Source organism: Ornithodoros turicata, chromosome 1, assembly GCF_037126465.1.
Source record: "Ornithodoros turicata isolate Travis chromosome 1, ASM3712646v1, whole genome shotgun sequence".
In the NCBI taxonomy this organism is placed as follows: Eukaryota; Metazoa; Arthropoda; class Arachnida; order Ixodida; family Argasidae; genus Ornithodoros; species Ornithodoros turicata.
In genome coordinates, this window is record NC_088201.1 from 157,763,129 (window position 1) to 157,781,949 (window position 18,821).

The 18,821-nt window shown below is 44.7% G+C and overlaps 1 protein-coding gene across 1 annotated transcript; it reads right to left on the minus strand.

Annotated features, from left to right (window-relative positions):
* On the minus strand, window positions 1-6,586 carry LOC135378691 (TNF receptor-associated factor 3-like). The gene is made up of 3 exons (XM_064611783.1): window positions 5,681-6,586; window positions 3,536-3,670; window positions 1-2,984 (listed from the first exon to the last, which is right to left on the minus strand). The coding sequence occupies exons 1-3, from the start codon at window positions 6,499-6,501 to the stop codon at window positions 2,885-2,887; spliced, it is 1,056 nt and encodes a 351-aa protein (XP_064467853.1). The 5' UTR covers window positions 6,502-6,586; the 3' UTR covers window positions 1-2,884.
* Between the last annotated feature and the right edge of the window lie 12,235 nt (window positions 6,587-18,821).

Genomic DNA, 18,821 nt, shown 5'->3' on the forward strand with positions numbered 1-18,821 from the left:
TCAGATCAAATCACTTTATTGTAAACTGTGAAAATGAAATTTTTAGGGGCAAGGTGGCCCAAAAGCGTCGATAAAGCCGCTTGACAAACGCACAACCCCCAAAAACGTTACAACCGCGTGTCGACGGATTGCACAAGGTACAAATCGTTAAATACAAGGCATTCACGAAAGGATCACATAGTAATGATACCTGCATACAAAAAGAACCACACTAGAGGAATAATTCTACACTCTAAAAACAGAAAGGGGGAGGGAAGGTTGCGGAGTAGTTAGCCGATGTTGGCCGCACACTAGTGGGCATCGTCACGACTATAGCCCCTCACCCCCCCCTCCCCACCACCACCACGAAAAAAAAAAAAGGACAAGAGAGTTGATGAGTTCACAGTGAGGCAGAGGCAGGATGAACGATACTGATGGGCCGGAGGTGCACTGTGGATGATAGGTGCACCAGAGCGATAGAGCGGTGAGATTATGTCGATTTTGGTCATAAAGCGAATTGTCATAATAGCGAGAAACACCCAGAAAACATCGTTCCCCCCCCCCCACACACACACACCGCCTGTGAACCTACTACATATTCTAACAAGCAGATGATTTAGTGGATTATTTACATTTTATTTCCGAGAGAAATCGGTCCTATCTTTTTAAGTATTGTTTTCTGTGCAAGAACTCACAATGAATTCACCAGAAAGCGGGGTTGTGCTTTGGACGCCATATCGTCCACACATGCGCCACCTGGGGCCGCCGTACTTTCTGGAACAGAAGGGGTGCAAGGTTGGCGTTCACAATAGGGGCAGAACGCCAGTATTCTCCTCCTTACGTCTCCAAAGGTGTGTTCATACACGGTGAGGTAGTCATAATTACGGGGGATAGAATACACGTGTCCTACCCGACCCGTCCCCAGAAGTTCGGTCATAGTCTGATTAACGAGATGTCATAATAAGGAGGGAGATAGACATGGTGCCCCTATGGGGAAGAAACGGTTCCCTAGAAAAACGATCACAAAGTGAGGATGTCATATTAACGAGTGTCATAATAACGAGTGTAGAGTGTACTACACTGTAGTAGCGCTAGTGGGATGGTTGGCGGGCACCAAAGACGATGCGGAAGAGCACGACCTCAGTGTGATTATTCCGGCTGATTCGCCAGGAAGCACAGCTTACAGCATGAACTGTCTCGTCTCTATTTCCTCTTATTAAACCGTTGTTATTCCACGCATATCGGCTATGTATCTCAACTGGCGGGGAGGATGAATGCGGGGTCTGTATCCCTATGCGTCACAGCAAAGTCGGAGCTTCCCTCGCATCGCGTTGATTGGACAAAGAAATGCGGGAAGGGGCAGCTCCCGCAACATCCTGAAAGAATGCCGCGCATATACCACACTCCAGGCCTGGCATAGTGACGGACGTCCTCTTTCCCGAAGGTTCTTACGCAGAACGAATTACAAAAACTCGCAACCTCGTGCGTTTTCTTCAAGAAACGGACCTCGCCGAAAGACCACTCTACTGCACCGCCGTCGCATCATCATTCATCCTGCCTATGCCTCTCTTTGAACTCATCGACTCTCTTGTGGCCAACACCGGAAACATACTTCGACATACCCTCTCCCCCTCTCGCAATATGTTTGCTTTGATAATTGGATGCACGGCAAGTGACGTAGCTTTGACGTTTTACGACGATTCGGAGGAAGGAAAGGGGAACGTCGAAACAGGCACTTATGTTCATGTTTTAATTACAAACTGCAGAACGGAAGATTTTCGTTCGTTTTGCATTATTCGAATGATGTCGGAATCTTTCATATCGTCAAGAGGTATTTCAGCACTCTAAAGCTCCTTTGAGCTTCCTGGCTAATTCGGCGAAGGTAACGTCGTTCTCTTCGGGCGTCATGGGGATTCCGACGACTCCTGAGTTCAAGTGCCTGCTATATTGTTAAGTATCTCTTTTAATGAAGATCGCAATTGCATTAAGTCCTTAGATTCAGCAGATACAGTTGGTTTTAATGAAGACATCTCTGCCTTTATCTCCGTAATTTCGGCCTCACACTGGGAGCAATTAGTGACCAACTTGTCATATTTACACTAGAAAAATGATACTGGGTTCTTAATCTCCTCTATTACGTTTTTCGTAGGCAGGAATTATTGAACCGGTACCTTCAGGGACCGGTTGTCATTTCATCGACTTTCATTTCATTTCAGTCATTCATCCACTTTGGCTGGTAGCCTGCCAAAGATATATTTCGAGGTAGTCAGCTCTGCCATGATTTTCCACAATCCGTTTGTATCGAAACTGCTAGAGCCCTCCGCCTTCCCTGAACTAGATTCGCCTGTATGACAAGTGCGGAATATCACTCAGACTCCTGAACATTTTTTTCTACTGTTCCAGAACACTGCTGGCTCAAATGATACCCATGCTCACAGTTGTAACATGTTAAAAGGGCAATAAACAGGTATACAGTGTGTACTTTTTTTAATCCAGTGTGCGATTCGTTGCCAACGGTGAACTATTTGCAAAAACTGTTGTCGCAAAAAGTAAGTAATGGCTCCAAACCGACCAAATATTCACTGCACTCTTTCGCGCTCAGTCTCACGCGGATTATGCTTTTTGAATGGCATTATTTCGTGGTAAAGACGCTCGCTAGAAGTAAATGAATTCTATATTTGGATATCGTGAGCCGCGTCCTTCCACGGAGCATTGGGGAATGTTCCTCGAGCTGTTTAGTACCCCATTAAAAACTGCCCACCAGAAGAAAGATCTTTCTTGCATGCTATATACAGTCCACAATGATTGTGCAGTCACCAGCATTGGCAAACAAATGGCTAGGATACGAAAAGCGATACCTGCAGAAGACATAGAAGTTGGTCAATAACAGTTGCACTTCTTCTTCTCACTGCGACAAAGTATCGTCGTGCCGGTCTTGAAGGAACTTGAGTGCTGCATCCCGCATGCACACGGTGGAGGCATCCGTCTGGCCTCCCTGGGCCACCCTGTGTTGGTCAATAACAGTTACACTCCTGCTGTTTTACCTAAATTAATCAATTCACTCGCAATAATTTACTTTATTGAATCAATTCATAATTCATATGCATTCATCAATCTAATAACAATAATAATTTATGTAACGGCCGCACCAAACAGCGCTTTGGTACTCCCCAGTTACTTACGCTGGAATGTGCTGTGATCAGAGTTATTTAACACGTGCCATGACTGACCATAATTACGCTCATCGACGACATGATATCGATATTTCTGGAATTTAGGGAGGTCTTTCACGTGCAATTAGGGCTGCTAGATTATAATGATTATTTGTTCATACCATTGATCTCCTTCTTGGGACCCAAGTAGGAGTGGCGGTACATCGATACAAGAAAATAAAAACAGATACAAACATGAAACAATGCAGATAATTACTGGCACATAGCAGACGACGCGGTAGCTACAAATTGCAAATGATGAGAATGCAGCAACCACAAAGGACGCAATGCACGCGTGTAGCAAGCAAGATAATAATGATATATACAATGACATAACGACTTACATTGATCCTACGCGGTCCCGAACCTTTGAAGCAAATACATCAAAGCCTTCAGACGATACAATTTTGTCCGTTAGGCTATCCAAGTCCATGAATGTACTTGAAGAAAAAGAACAACTAAACGATTCTTCCCAGCACCTGTAAGGCACAATATAGAACTTAGTAATATTACGTGTGGGACGCCTGTCACACATAGGGATGTGACGGTTTGCGTCTGTGTTGAATTCGCCATTTAACATCTTGAACAACTTTTTTAATCTAGTTACTCGGCGCGTTTTCACCAATGGGTCAACACTTGCTTTCTTATAATTATCAGAGACTGAAATAAGACGCGTATATCTATTATAAGCAAAACGATTTTTTTAAAAGTTTACCTATGTTCCTACGGGAAGATACATCCCAAACGACATTAGCATATTCTAATACTGTTCTCATGTTTTTTTTTTGTTTTTTTTTGATTGGGTGTTAGCGCCGCGAAGCAACTGTGGCTATGAGCGACGTACAGATGTGGACAGACGGAGAGAGGATAGCGGAAGGAGTGGGGGACAGGGGGGTTAGTACGCGTCCTGGGCCGACTTCACGGGGAACTGTGCCGACATTCGTCTGGAAAGTCTTCGGAAAACCCAGGGAAAACCTCAGACAGCACAGCCGGCGGTAGGATTCGAACCCACCACCTCCCAGTCTTCAGCACGACCTTGGTTACCACCAACGAGCGGACGCCTTAGCCCACTCGGCCATGCCGCTGGTAAGTTCTCATGTAAGTCTTAAAATCGGCGAGTTTAGTCTGCCAAGTAGCATGCTTCAAATTTCGCTGTAAAAACCATAGCTTGATTCGAGCGTCACTGGCAATGTTATGAAAATGCGGATTCCAACTTTGCAATAGTAACGCCAAGCTACTTAAAACTATCTACCTTCTCTAGAACTTGAGTGCCGGCATGATAGACACAATGAAGAATTTGTTTTGTTTTCTCTGGAAATGTACATACATACTTTTTAGGACTTTTTATGATTAACCGCCGTATGCCACGAATCACACCATGAAACGATCTTGTTTGGACACTCATTCAACAAATTTTGGTCATAAACTGACCTAATTTGTGAATAAATAATGCAACCATCAGCAAAAAAGGTGACAGTTAACAGCAATACTTTTAGTAATGTCATTTATAAGCACAAGAAAGAGAAGTGGGCCTAAAACCAAGCCCTGTGATACAAGAGATTTTACATGCGCTTTCGTGGAATCTGAGTGCTCGATATGGGCCGACTGCATCTACCGTAAAAGCAGCTCAATAACCATTTCATTGGCCGGGAGTTGAGCCATAGCTTACCATGTTTCAGTAATATTTTATTATGCGATACCTTGGTCGCGGTGCCCACGACTTTTCGTATCACAAAGTAAACTATGTTCATACGTGGAGTATTATGTTATATTAGTATATTGCACATCATATCATATTGCAATACCAGGCAGCAACGTAGTAATACAAAGTAAAAATGTGAAGTGGCGTCGACAGTATAGCAGCAGTCGCGAGCCACTAAAGAAAATATTGCTACAGACGCAAACGACGAGTCCCATAACGTGCAGGTGCCCAGCAGAAAACACTTGAAGCCATTCCACCCATGGTCACCCTCCTTGGTCCCATCTCTCGTCCTACCCAGTCTGCCACAGCCCTGCTCCACTTCCTGCAAGATTCGGGCCTCGCGTCCGCCGTTTTCTCGCGCCATGGCGTGCCTGTGCTGCACTGACTGTTTTTCGTTCTTTCTTTTCATCTTTCCTTTTTATGTTTCTTTTGAGTTTCTATTATTTTTAATTTTGTGTTTGCGGAATAGCAAGCCAGCATCAACCTGGCTGACATTTCCTCTTTTCTATCCTTTAAACATATACCCACCCGCCCCTATTCTACACAGGCGATTGGCCACGATGTACCAAACGTATGCGAACATCATTTTCGAAAGTAATGTGTAGATAAGTATTCCGTTTTTACGGCTTGGCTATACTACGCCAATATTCAACCTAGATAGATTTCTATACCTGTCCAGCGTTTGCGTATTTCTTCGGGTGCGTAAAGGGGAGAAATGGTAAAAAGTGACCGTAGCGTGAGGAGCGCGTCATTGATCAATATGTCATCAAGAAATGTTTAATCTTACTGATTTTCCCAGCTTGAGTTAAAATGTTGCAAAAAATTATCCATGTCCTTCCGGAGCTTCCTCGTCTCTTCGTCTGCAATTCTGGCTTCCTTCCTCTGTTTCTCCTCTCCTTTTTGTCGTTCCTGTTTTTCACGATTGCCCTGTTCACGCACCCGGCGGAGTTCCCGTTCCATGCTATTCAGTTGAACCTTCATCTCATGCATGCAAAACGCGTGTTTCTCGAGCGTCATATGACGTTCCATTTCGTCATCGCCTGCCTTGAATGTACATCCGAAAGCGGCCATCTTGCAGAGCTTCGGTGTCTTGCGGCAACCGAAGCCATGCTCTTCAAAGCTGCCACGTCGAATGTTCTCTTGGTTGCAGTACTGACACGAGAGTGGGTAATCCTGACAGTCCTTCAAGTGATTCCCAATCTCGGAGACGAAATAGTTCCCGTAGCAGAAACGGCACTCCTGCGTACGCATGGAACACTCATCGGTCAAGTGCTTTGGTAGGTCGGTGTTGGGGACGATGGAAGAACACTCGTTGGGGCACGGCGTCGGACGTCGAGGGCAGGTTCGGAAGTGGTCCAGACAGTTATGAGGGATGGTCGTCTGATACTTGCAGCCAAATATTGTACCAGGACAGAGCAAGGTACTGTTTCCGTTGCAGCGAGTACATCGAGGGGCTTGCGAAGGTTCGTTGTTCAGTAAACACTCCTTGCATACGTAATGCTCACAGGTGGTTGCTTTCCAGAGGTCGATGGAGGCGGCACCGCAATACTCGCACATAGACAGCGAGTCCAGCGACGGCTGCTGTTGAGAAAAACTACTGGCAAGCATGTTGGGAAAACGAGACGTCCTTCTGAGAAGAAATGCTCGAGACGCAAGAATAGCTTGATGCGGAACTGTACTACCCGTACTGAAGATCGGGTTTCGTATGAAGCGTCTGCGACGGCGGTTCTGGGTCGTGCTCTAATCTGTGGTGACGCATAGCGCAAGCGGGAGATGGCGATAAGGGCTTCCAGGAAATGGAGTGGCGTCGCATCTGTAGCAACTCGCTTAACTTATGGGCTATGTGTGTAGCGTATTTTTGTGTCTTTGACTGTTCCTTGATGACAAGTACAGGGTACAAGGAGCCTGGTTGTAAGAAGGAGAACGTCGAGACAGGACAGGAATATTTCTGATGACAGTATCGGATTTCATGGTGCTGCTCTACACTCTACGCCCGGTAACGCCTAAGTACAGGTTCGAAATGCGGTACATTTTTTAAAAAATGTACCGCATTATTTTACCCGGTACAATGATCCTCCTTAAACAACCGGGTACACTACACCCCCTTACTCACTGGGAACAGATTAGGTACGATACGATTTCTCACACATTGCTCGAAGCCTTGAAATTGCAAGGACGAGTAAGACACGGCAAACGGTTGCCGCATCGCACTCGCCCCTGCAACTAAAGGCTTCTCTCTTCACGTGAGGAAATTTCATCGCGGCCATAAAACCTGTTACATCCCTGATGATCTCTTTGTTGCTGCCGAGCCCGTAACGATCCACACATATACATGATGCAACGTGAACAATTTATTGAGAAAATACATACCTTAAACGTGTTATCCAATACAGATAATGGGTATCACCAGCACGCACTTCGCAATCGGTCCACGAATGGTTCACACACGAAAACACAACGATCACACCATAACTGGTGGCTGTCCGCACAAAATCGTCCGGCATAATTCGGTTCGCTGGCAATTTCTAGATTGTAGAAGTCTCACTTTGTCTTCATTCTTGGCCGTCAACAATTGAGTTCGCTTGGTTGTTACGTGATGAGACTGGTCCAGCCAACTGTGGCGCAGGCTTGGCGATGTGCCTGGAAATAAAACACTCATCCACATGGCTCGTTCCGAAGCACTTAACAGCCTACAGTTATGTCGGCAACAAAAAATATGCCAAAACCAACTCACCGACCCGGCTCTGCAAGTGCTCAAGAGTCAATGCTAGTAATACTGAAATAATTATAGTAAACATGCTCACCTCAGTGACCGATCCCAGCTAGCCTGCATTTAAAAATGAAACTTGTAAGGCTCAGCTCCCTCGGTTGAATGTAAAGGTTGCTATTAACGGCTGATAATACTCACCAACTACCTACCTGCAAATCTGAACGAGATGTCTGAAAATGAAACGTCCGTTCACACGCCTTGTTCCGAAGCGTTGAACAGTTTTTAATCACGTCAGCAACAAAAGATAAGCCCAAACTGACTCACCCACCCGCCGATCCGGCTCATGCAAATGCTTATTAGAGATCAATATCAGTAATGCTGAAATAAACACAGTAACCATGTGCTTTGCTCACCTCGTTTACAGATTCCAACTCACCTGCAAAAAAGGTGAAACAACTTATGACACCTAGCTCTCTGTCAGGTCAGACTGAGTATAACCACGGACCGTTGTACAAGGTTCAGAGACAGTTGTTCAGATGACTATTATCCATGGCTGATAATACATAATACTCACCGGGTATACCTACCTTCACGCAAGTGCCGTGTCTTTCTCTGCTATACGTGGCCCTCTGGCTGTAACCAGGGAGTTCCGAGACGATAGCTAATGCGGATGCTAATCTACACAGCAGTTATCACTTACCTTCGCCTGTCTTTCTGTAATAGCTAGAAATTAGAACTTCCCCCAACTCTTCAAGCAGGACACCGCCATGTTTCTTTGTTCTCCCGTTGAGCTGGTGATTGGCTGATGTGACGTGCCAATAGCGACACCAACGGCGAATGAGGAGCGACGAGACGCGACAGCTGGGCGCTGGGACTCCTTGTACCTGAGTTTTTGGGGCTCGAAAGATTTTCAGTTTGGTCTTTGCTTTTTCGCACCGCTCTGTCCTCAGTTGTGCTTTTTTTTAAGCACTGATAAACCTACGTAGGACGCTGATAAGGATGCGCGTCAACGATGGTGCAAGCGAAAGTGCGGAATGCAGAAGTTACTAGCAGATTAGGGCTGCTCACACGGCATGAGAGCAGGCTCTTGGCGCCACACAGTTTTGCATTTATTCCTTACTGTTGCGGGAGGACTATTGAACCTTACACTGTTGGATGCCATAACACCCTTCCCTACACAGTGCTCTTTCCGCACTTCGATTAGTTTCCTGCTGCGTTTACCGTCAACAATGTGGTCGGTTCCGAGACTTGCCCTTTACGGCATTTTTGTCACTGGTTCCAACCGTGCGCGAAAAAAAGAAAGAAAACAAACTAGAAGACAGATTTTGCACGACAAAGAATTCTGTCACTATTTCTCACTGGGTCTAGCGCACTTGTTTGCAGTGCCCGTAATGAGCATTAAAGGTTCCAGATGTATGTTCACTAAAATTTATACCCTCTCTGACATACGTGTTTGCCACAATACCACAACATACATCAATTGAGGCTTTTTGTTTGTTTGTCATGAAGTGACCAAAGGAGGCTATTAGCCAAGACACATTTTATTTCTTCAGTGGCCAACAACAAGGACTCAATGAAAGTGATATGAGAGTAATCCTAAATATGCACAGTCGACAAACATGGGCTACTATATGTGCTCAAGGAATGAATGAGTTATCAATACAGAGCACCATGCACTGACTAGACACTTGTTGATCACCATTCATGTTTTTGTTTGTTTTTGTCAACAAGAAACAAGGTGGTCAAGTGTGCATGGAGATAGATTAGTAATAAAAACGTTTTATCTTAAAATATCACAGCGTGAGGGTAAAATAAACCCATAAAAATCAACCTTATGAGCATTGCAACACACTTGGTATTAAAAATTCAAACTATGACTAGCTCGTAATTGCCTTAACAAATAAGAATGAATGTCGAGCAGAAAAAATCTTCAAAGTAACCATGTGAACAAAGTAAGTAACATAAGAAAAATGTGCGGGCCGCCTACTACATAGGCAACGCAACACAAAGCAAGGTGGCAAGCCACGAAAAATGACGAGTTGTAATTACCATCAGTTACTGACGAACAAATTCCCGTGCTCCGATTTTTCAGCTAAGGTCAATATTGACGGATGTAAAACTTGAAGCAAAGCGGATGCCAAACAAGAGTAAGCCTTTCGTGGTCTATGTGCATTACCTGCTGTCTTGCCCTGTGTCACATCGCCTATGTAACATATCTCAATGTAAAGCGATGAAATCTCCTGCATTAACATCGTAAGAAACACTTTGCATTAAAACTGTTACTAGGTCATAGTTAGGACAACAAATAAGCAAGGGTGATGGGCAGAAAAAGCTTCAAACTAAAATGTGTGAACAAATTGCCTTTAACAGCACTGGGAGGAAAGAAAAATGTGCAGAGCTGCCTACTACATAGACAATGCAACGCCATGCAAGATGTCAAGTAATGTGTAGAAAAAGAGAAGCAACACCGACTAGCGCTCACTCGGAAGTTCCAGAGCCTTGTTTTTCTTGTTTTTGTTCTGTTTTTCAGATAAACAAAATACAGAAGCCTACACTGAAGATTTTTGTTTAAGTTTAATTTGTACAAGCTTCGCGTGGAGGTCCACGCCTCCTCAGGTACAAAGTGAAGTGGTGACACACAAAAGTACAGATAGTATAGACATATACTCGACTAAACACACTGCTGTACAAAGAAAGGGAAGGGGAAAGGAGATATGGTGCCACATGTCTGTGTACAGTGAATAGCTGGGCAGACGGATAAGTGACCTCTAACCGTTTAAGAACAGTAAAGGTGTTATTGTGAATAAAAAGGCTCGCCAACCCAGTTTCGCGGAAGGGGGGTCAGGAGCATGGGAAACGAGTGGCCCAGAATGAACAAAGGGAAGGTTACGGATTATCTAACGGAGTGCCAGACGATAACTGGGTTGGCGAGCGTTTTTGTTCACAATAACACCTTTAACTGGGTTGGCGAGCCTTTTTATTCTCAATAACACCTTTTACTGTTCTTAAACGGTTAGAGGTCACTTATCCGTCTGCCCAGCTATTCATTGTACACAGACATGTGGCACCATATCTCCTTTCTCCTTCCCTTTCTTTGTACAGCAGTGTGTTTAGTCGTGCATATGTCTATACTATATATACTTTTGTGTGTCACCACTTCACTTTGTACCTGAGGAAGCGTGGACCTCCACGCAAAAGCTTGTACAAATTAAACTTAAACTAAAATCTTCAGTGCTGGCTTCTGTATTTTGTTTATGTGATCTACAGGACTTGACTCCCCCTTCGTATACGCTTCTGTTTTTCAGCCAAGATCAATAGTAACACATGTCACACTTGCATAATAGCGAGCATTTCATAGTCTCTGTAGGCCACCCGCTGTCTCACACTGTGTTACAATGCCTGTGTAGCACATTTCTGTGTAAAGTGATAAAGCCTCCTGCACTTCTTTGTGCACACGAACATGTTAGTTGTCCCCTTGCTTCTTATCTTAACACATCAAAGGAAACTGGGTGTGTTTTCAGAGTGCTCAGTGCACAAAGTTAATTCTTCAAGAAAGGCAGCAAGTTTGCGTGTCTGCAAAGAAGGGTCAAAATAACAGTCCTTTACGATGACTGTCTGAACAAGGCCCAGTGTTTGACCAAAAGCTTGTGGGTAACTCAGGTTCTTCACGTAGTAGATGCAGAGAAGGAGCACAAGGGCTTTCTCCATGGTGCAGGTATCTTGCAGGTTGATTACCTCATACCTTGTGACAATCTGCTTCTTTGAAGAGAAGGACAGCCTAGGGCCAGGGACACGCTGAGTTTCTGAACAGCTACCCTGTTGACAAGCACTTATAAATTGTAATACATAAAACAGAGAATGTGTGCAAACAACAAAAAATAGCAGCAAAGGATAGCTATTGTTTGTTCCCAAGTACTCCGGCAAAGAGAGTTGTACCCATCCTGACTGGCACAGGACTCCGCTAACAGCAATGCCCCCTGCCCGTCTGACACAAATTACATTTCTCTCGGGCAAATATTAAGCAGAGGATTGCGCTGCTCATTAAAGCTTGAGGGAGGGTGAATAGGTTGGCACCAGAAAATTTTTGCCACGGTGAATACAGCGAAACCCGGGCTTTCACCTTGATCCGTCGTGAGTTGCTTATTTTTGAAGTAACAACTAGTGTACAGCTCTGTGCATACGCCCGTAAACTTGGGTTTCCTGGTGTGCAATATCCAATGATAAGAATAAATAAACTTACAAGTACGATGAGTGACGTTTTGCTCTTCTTGGATCGAAGGTAAGAGTCAATGTCCGCATAGCTGTGTCCACCATGTAGCCGGGTGAATACATTCCTTGCACGGTCCAGCTTATTTTCCATCTCCTTCATCTGCTGCTGGAACTTGAGCTCTGCTTCAAATGACAGCTGAAACAGCAACCGGCAAGCTCTGCTGTTAATGCAGAAGGCCTGACTTTGTTGCATTCCCAGAATTGCGGGACACCTACTCTTAAAGTTGGCTTAACCTGCGAACTCGATGCCCTCCATTGAAGCTATACATTTCGTCTGCTTTCCGTAAAATGTCCATTAGTACTGAGGGTTTGAAAAAAGTGTCCACATCTAGGCGTGACAGCAGAAGGTTCCTCGATTGTCCACAAGTGTATTGGTAGCTTGAGACCGTCACACTTTTTTTCCTGAGAGACTTATTTTCGCCATGTTGGCTTCATGGCAGAATACATTGCCATGTCTTAACCCTTTAATTACGTCAAAACTAGGGCTTCCCCAAAAACTGTCCACATTGGACATGAACGACTGGCCTATCTTGTGCGCTCTGCAACTTTACGCGCAGTTGCAGGAGGTCCTAATTTTTTTCCCACGACGAAAAAAGCACACGATAGGCTTTATTTAGGTCTCTACACCACAGCCAGTCCCATATACAAACTCTCCCAGTGTCCTCGAAAGAGAGACCGAAAGTTGGCTCACACAATGGGCTATACGTAGAATAGCTCTAGCACCTCCCGAAACACACGCTTCTTGTTGTTGGTCTTGCGGCGTAAGACGGCCGTGTTCTTCCAAATCGACTTGCATAAAGAGCAGGCCGATCTGGAAGAACATGGTCGTCTTATGCTGCGAGACCAACAACAAGCAGCATGTGTTTTGGGAGGCTACGGCTATTCTCCCTAGTGCCCATTGTGTGGGCCGACCTTCGGTCTCGCTTTCAAGAACACTAGGAGACTTTGTGTATGGGACTGGTCATGCTGTACAGACCTAAATAAACTTTCACTTGCTAGTTTTGAATCTTTCGTGTCCTGTTACATTTTTTGTGTCTCCCCAGGTTCAGGGTCAAGGGTCAGGTCAAGAGAAAAATTAAGAAATTGCAAGTCACTACTACACGCTTATAGGGGGTTACATGTCAATTCACCAGCATGTCACCGGTGGTTCTGGAAGCCAAACATACCGTGTCCTCATTCAAGAGGTATGATGGTAGTTTCTCACAATACTCAAGCCGCCTAACATCGTAGGATGCCTGAAGCAGCCGCTGCACACGTGGCACGCTGATGCTCAGCACTTGCCCTTCGAGGCTCTCTAATGTCTGTAAAGATAAAAAAGTTTAGCATAACCATGGAACAGGGTACAAATAACTTGCAGCACAAAATGACAACCAAAGTGAGACAACAAAGCACTGGGAAGCAGTCACAGATTGTAATTCGTGTGTGATTTGTGTTCGTGATTGTGATCTTGGCCACACAGGGTGTGGTAATGCACTCAAACCTCAATACAGCAAAACGCGATTCAACGAAATCCTTGCTGCAGCAAAACTAATTTTGCTCAGCACATCAGTACAACGAAAAAAAAAAAAAGGCACTGAATCATGGCAGCATATGACAGCCTGTAACAGCTCTAAGCATGGTCACCGTCGCGCGTTGTGCAAGTGAGTTACCACAAGATGGGCTGACAATATGTGCTTTCTTTCTCTCCCAGAAATGGTACGCCGATGACAAGAAACAGATGGCTTCTTCGCGGCGAGGCTCGAATGACGAGAGTGAAATTTAGAAGTAATAAGGAGCGAAGAGATCTTCAGTGCAAATACGCACGTTATCGGGAACTACTCAGAATCTTAGATTGCATTAGCTTAAGCTTTCTTGCAGGAACATAGTGTACAGTGTGGTGGAAACTGCTTGTACATACCAATGATAGACTCTCTGCATGCGAAGCACGAAAAATTACAATGACAGCCATGTCTCGGAGGGCGCCGGTCGCTTGCATAAATATGTACAACCCCCTCTAGAGTTGATAACAACACTGCTTCATACTACACAATGTGGAAATACCACTCTAGCAGTACTTGTAGAAGGTAATGGGACACGAGGTTTGAGTCATCCATATCTCAAGCATACATGTCCGGTAGCTTCCCAGACCCTCTGTCCTATTACTACCATGTGCAAGTGCCACTACAGTAGCATTTATGAGACATGCACTGTGGAACCATGTTAATACCAATAACTCTGTGAGCGGACGCACATGGTGCGCAAAATACCAATTGATGATGGGTATTTAACAAAGACTCATTGACTGACATGGAAATTAAGTTGTAGTCGTTAAGTTGTTGTGTTGAATTTCAGCAGGGAAAGGAAATTCTTCAGTCTCATTTTTATGGCACAAGCAATTCATCCAAGGTCAGCTGCAGTTCCTGCACTTACGTTCAATTCATTTAGGGCTTCATCACAGCTCAGACCTCTTTCAATAGTACCAAGAACATCGTCAGTGTCATGCAGTGCCACATACTGGGATTCAGTTGCACGACAGTTGTTTTTTCCACGCCTCACCCTGAGCCTTCGGATTTTGCGTTTCAGTGCCAGTCGGTTCATAAACACGCTCTGGAAGAGGACAATTACAAGCTAATTACTTACATCATGTGGTTAATTAAGTCACAACTACTACACAGCTCAGTGTCCCGCAATCATAGTTGTCTCGCAACGTAAGCCCCCAATCATTAATATTAGTGTCCCAAAAGCTTAACCAGGAGTGCTGAAAGCACGGTGTAAGATAAAGATAAGAGGTGATGACACTCTCTTGTCTCGCCATGCGAAGGCGGCGTCCAGATAATGTTCGCTTTCCAGGCCCCCTCGCCTGATCGCCATCTGACGGTGCGCATAGCTGCCGAGGCCAAGAGCACAAGACATTCGCTTGCAACGCCGGGAAAGGCATCGGTAACATTTGGCGGTCCTGTCAGTCATACTGCGCGCCGAGAGATGGCGATCAGGCGAGGGGGCCTGGAGGGGGCCTGGGGCTGGCGTGGGTGTCATCACCTCTTATCTTTATCTTACACCGTGGCTGAAAGCGATGGAGATAATTAGAAGCCATTCTGAACGAAAACACTTGCACAATAGGAGCCAATTTGAATTTGAACAATGGAATGATACTGCAAGCTGCCATTGGTAGCTTTCTTTGACAATTCCCTCCTTTTCCAGGTTTAAAAAAGAAAAAAAAGAAAAAGAAAGAGACAAGGACGAAGAGACGGAACGCACATACACACGAGTTCTCAGACGCAGCGAAGTTTAATAGACAGAACGTTCCTTCTATACGTAACAACCTCCGAATGAGAGATAGAGAGGGACCAAAGTAGGCTTGTTTAGAGTGTGACCGCGAGCGGCTATCTCCAGAGATTCTCTGAGGAGCCGTCGCGACAGGTTCCTTTCTTTCCACAAAACGTCCGTTTCCTCAAAAATAGGCTTAGACCCGTGACATTCGCGTAGGTGCCTGACAAGATTACGAGACAACCAGTCTTTCTCGGCATTGGCGTTGTGTTCCCGGGGCTGATCATTCAAGCAGCGGCCTGTGTGGCCTACATAGCATAATCCGCATAGGAAAGGCACACAGTACACAACCCATTTACAGCATATGACGGAAGGGTCTCTGTGATTCACAATACAATTGTCAGAAAAGGAGGAAGTGAAAGGTGTGAGTCTGTTTAGTTTGAATACATTGGTGAAAACAATGTTTATGCCAAAATTCTTAGTGACAGCTAGTATGTTGTTAGATACAGAATGATAGTATGGGATAGCAACAGTGCGGCCAGAGGGGGAAACGCTTGACTGTTGTTCCGAAGGGTTTTGAGGGAACATCTTACGCATCTACCGTAAGGCGCGTGTAGCAATGAGATGAGGATCATAGCCAGCATGCAACAATCTCGATATTGACGTTGCAGACTGGAAGCAATGTAATGAGCACAGCTTTTGGAAGTGGCCACTTTTTGGAGCGATGAAACAATGCCAAATTTTACAATCTTAGAGTAGGAGCTGCGCTGAGGAGGGAGCAGCTTTGCATTGTACTTACCATAAAACCAACAAAGACCACTTTTACAAACCAAGCTGAGATCCAAGAATCTTAGCTCGTGGGCCATGGCGAGCTCGACAGAAAAGTTTAGTTCAGGGGCATACGAAGTGACAGTGCTCGTTAGGGTTTTGGGAACCAGTGAGGGAACATTTGTTAGCAAAATGATGTCATCGACATACCGACGAATCAAAAGCATACCGCCTCCAGTTTTGGAAATTAAAGATTGAACAACACGATCAAACGAATTAAGGTGTATCTCTGCTAGTACGGGAGCCACGGAAGAGCCAATGCATACTCCTTCAGCTAGGATGAAGGATTTGCCCTCCCAGTCTACAACGGTGGATTCAAGGTAGCACTGAAGAATGGAAAGGAAATTGGCAGCAGACATGCGGCGGCTTTGGAAAGATGATACATTGTTTTGAATTAGGTCAGCAGTTCGTTTAAGTAACAGCATTACCTTCATGGAATATTAAAGGTCCTTGATGTCTAGAGACAACAGGAAACAGCCACACCGTGAAAGGGGGCAATACACTCTAGCAGCTCATCAGAATTTCTTAGGGCAATAGATCAGAGGAGTGGGAGTGATTTAAGAGAAGTTTGCAGAAAAATTTTGCTGCGTCTGAGAACTCTGTGTGTGTGTTCCGTCTCATTCGTCCTTGTCTCAGTTTCTTTTTTTTTTCGTTTTTCATCATGCATCAGCTTGTCTGCATCATCTCCCTTCTTTCGACAGTACTACCAAATGCAGGACTTGTAACCGTTCCTTTGGAAGGACTCTCTCCAGCCCAAGAGCCACTTCTTCGCGTTTCTTTAGCAATGTGCTGTATCGCTTTCTGCTCCCTCTTTTCTTTTTTTCTTGTGTGAACTGTGGCTCTCACGTTCCTTCTGCTCTCTACATTCATATACAGGGTGTCTTTGTTTAGCCGCAGCGGTGAACTTCACAGTGCTATTCTACTGCTTGAGTAACAAACAGGTGCCACTAATTATGTAGCACCTGCTTCTTACTGAAGTAGCATAGGGTCGTCACTCTCTTTATGAGGCGCTCTGTGGTAACGTTTTTTTTTATTGGGTGTTAGCGCCGCGAAGCAACTGTGGCTATGAGCGGCGTACAGATGGAGAGAGGACAGCAGGAAGGAGTGGGGGACAGGGGGATTAACTCTGTGGTAACAAAGACACCCTGTATGACGTAAGTAAGGTTTTTTTTTTGTGCAACGTAATGAAGCACCAGCTCGGGGTGCAAGCTTGTTGGAATTAAATCTTTTTGATGCTTCGTTCTTTTTCCACGTTGGCACTCCTATATCTGAGCTGCCAAAGAAGACTGCACTCTCCTAAATAGCTCACCCAGCAGTGTCTCCCATTCTCTGCCTTTGTTCCCGGCTTGGCTTTGGGCCAGGTTGTGTGTGGATGGCATTTCAACAAGCATCGTCCAAGTGCATTGTACTGTTGCTGAAGTATTCAAGGCTCCTGTTCACAATTAGCCCGTTATCACTGCATACACGTGAACACCACACATAACTTAATTGGTCCCACCTAGAGCTTCTACCAGGGTTTTTGTTTTTAAAGGTCACTTCAGCGGCAAGTATAAACCAGAGCGACTGAAAAAAAATCTCATGCATATGTTCAAGATGCCTTCAGGACAGTTGTGCAAAAAAATCGCGTTTAAGGTGGATGAAATTTAACTCCTGCTGCTCAAATCTTTATGTCGACATAGGACAAAGTTGTCATTAGTTCATTCAGCGGCATATTCCTTGACTTGTTGAGCACAATTTGACGTAAATCTGTGGCCCTGAACACTGCTTTGCATTGTCAGTGTTCCACGAATAACTGAAGTGCAAAAATGAAGAAAAAAAAAGACTGAAGTGCGAACTGCTTCCCCTGCCTCTATTTATTTTTTTAAATATTTTTCCTGACTACCTTGCATCCGCCCTCGATGTAAGAGGGTTGAAGGTGCTTTGGAACGGGAACGACTTTGCCGCTTCCATTCACAAATCTTTCGGCACGAAGGCTTCAGTGACCTCCTAGGAGGCACCATGACAGCTAGTGCGGTGAATAAACACCATACCAAGCTGAGGAATGCAGGACGTCCAGCAGTTTCTGTGGTTTGTGAACTTAACATGCACATATTGCCGAAAATAAAAATTTTATTTCCCAAAACTTCTTGGGCCAAGATTTTTTTCTGTTTTATGGGGGCACCTATGCTCTTTATCTGAACAGTGAATGTCACAAAATATCAGCGCCAAAATTCTTGAGGGTGAAGCCACCGAGTGTGGATGTTAGAGCTGAAATGGCCCAAATGACACTTTCATTCCTTCCAATGTGGTTAAAAAGACGATGAACTGACTACGCAAACATGAAATAAAGCACAGACTTAACATAACAGGATGACTGAGACGTTTCCTTTCCAATCCAGTACACGAAAAGCAAATGAACCCTGAACAGGGAAAGAAGATAAGGTAGAAGCCTGAAGGCTCAAGCTGATTAATGGTTTTGTGTTATTTTTGCTCTTGGAACACGATCAACTTGGTTGGTTTTCTTCCTTTTGGTTCCGTCAGAGAACCTTATGCTAAACCAGTTCGGTCAAGAAGCTGCGCCAGTGATTTTTGAGCATCAACAAGCTGTGCAGGTTGGATGTAATCGGGATCAACAATTGTGTTGCAAGAGACACAACAAACTTGTCCAAGTCGATGCTTTGGTATTTTGTGTGAGGAATCCTGGCTTTTTAAATATAGTTCAACAAAATGAATGACAGTTGAGAATTTTACTTGTAGCAAAGCACTATAGGCATGGAAAGAACATGTGAGCAGAAGGTAAAAATATAAACTGGACAGACTTTATGAGCAGAGGATTACAGTCCCTTAGCTGCACAAAAATGTCTCCAATCTTGGTAGAGACTTGTGTACTTACTCT

Excerpts from the sequence above, each read along its gene's own strand:
- LOC135378691 (XM_064611783.1), bottom strand. The coding sequence starts at position 6,501 with ATGCTTGCCAGTAGTTTTTCTCAACAGCAGCCGTCGCTGGACTCGCTG. Across the intron at positions 3,671-5,680 it reads AACTCAAGCTGGGAAAATCA|GTGCTGGGAAGAATCGTTTA; the intron begins GTAAGATTAAAC and ends TGTGCCTTACAG. Across the intron at positions 2,985-3,535 it reads CGGGACCGCGTAGGATCAAT|GGTGGCCCAGGGAGGCCAGA; the intron begins GTAAGTCGTTAT and ends TGACCAACACAG.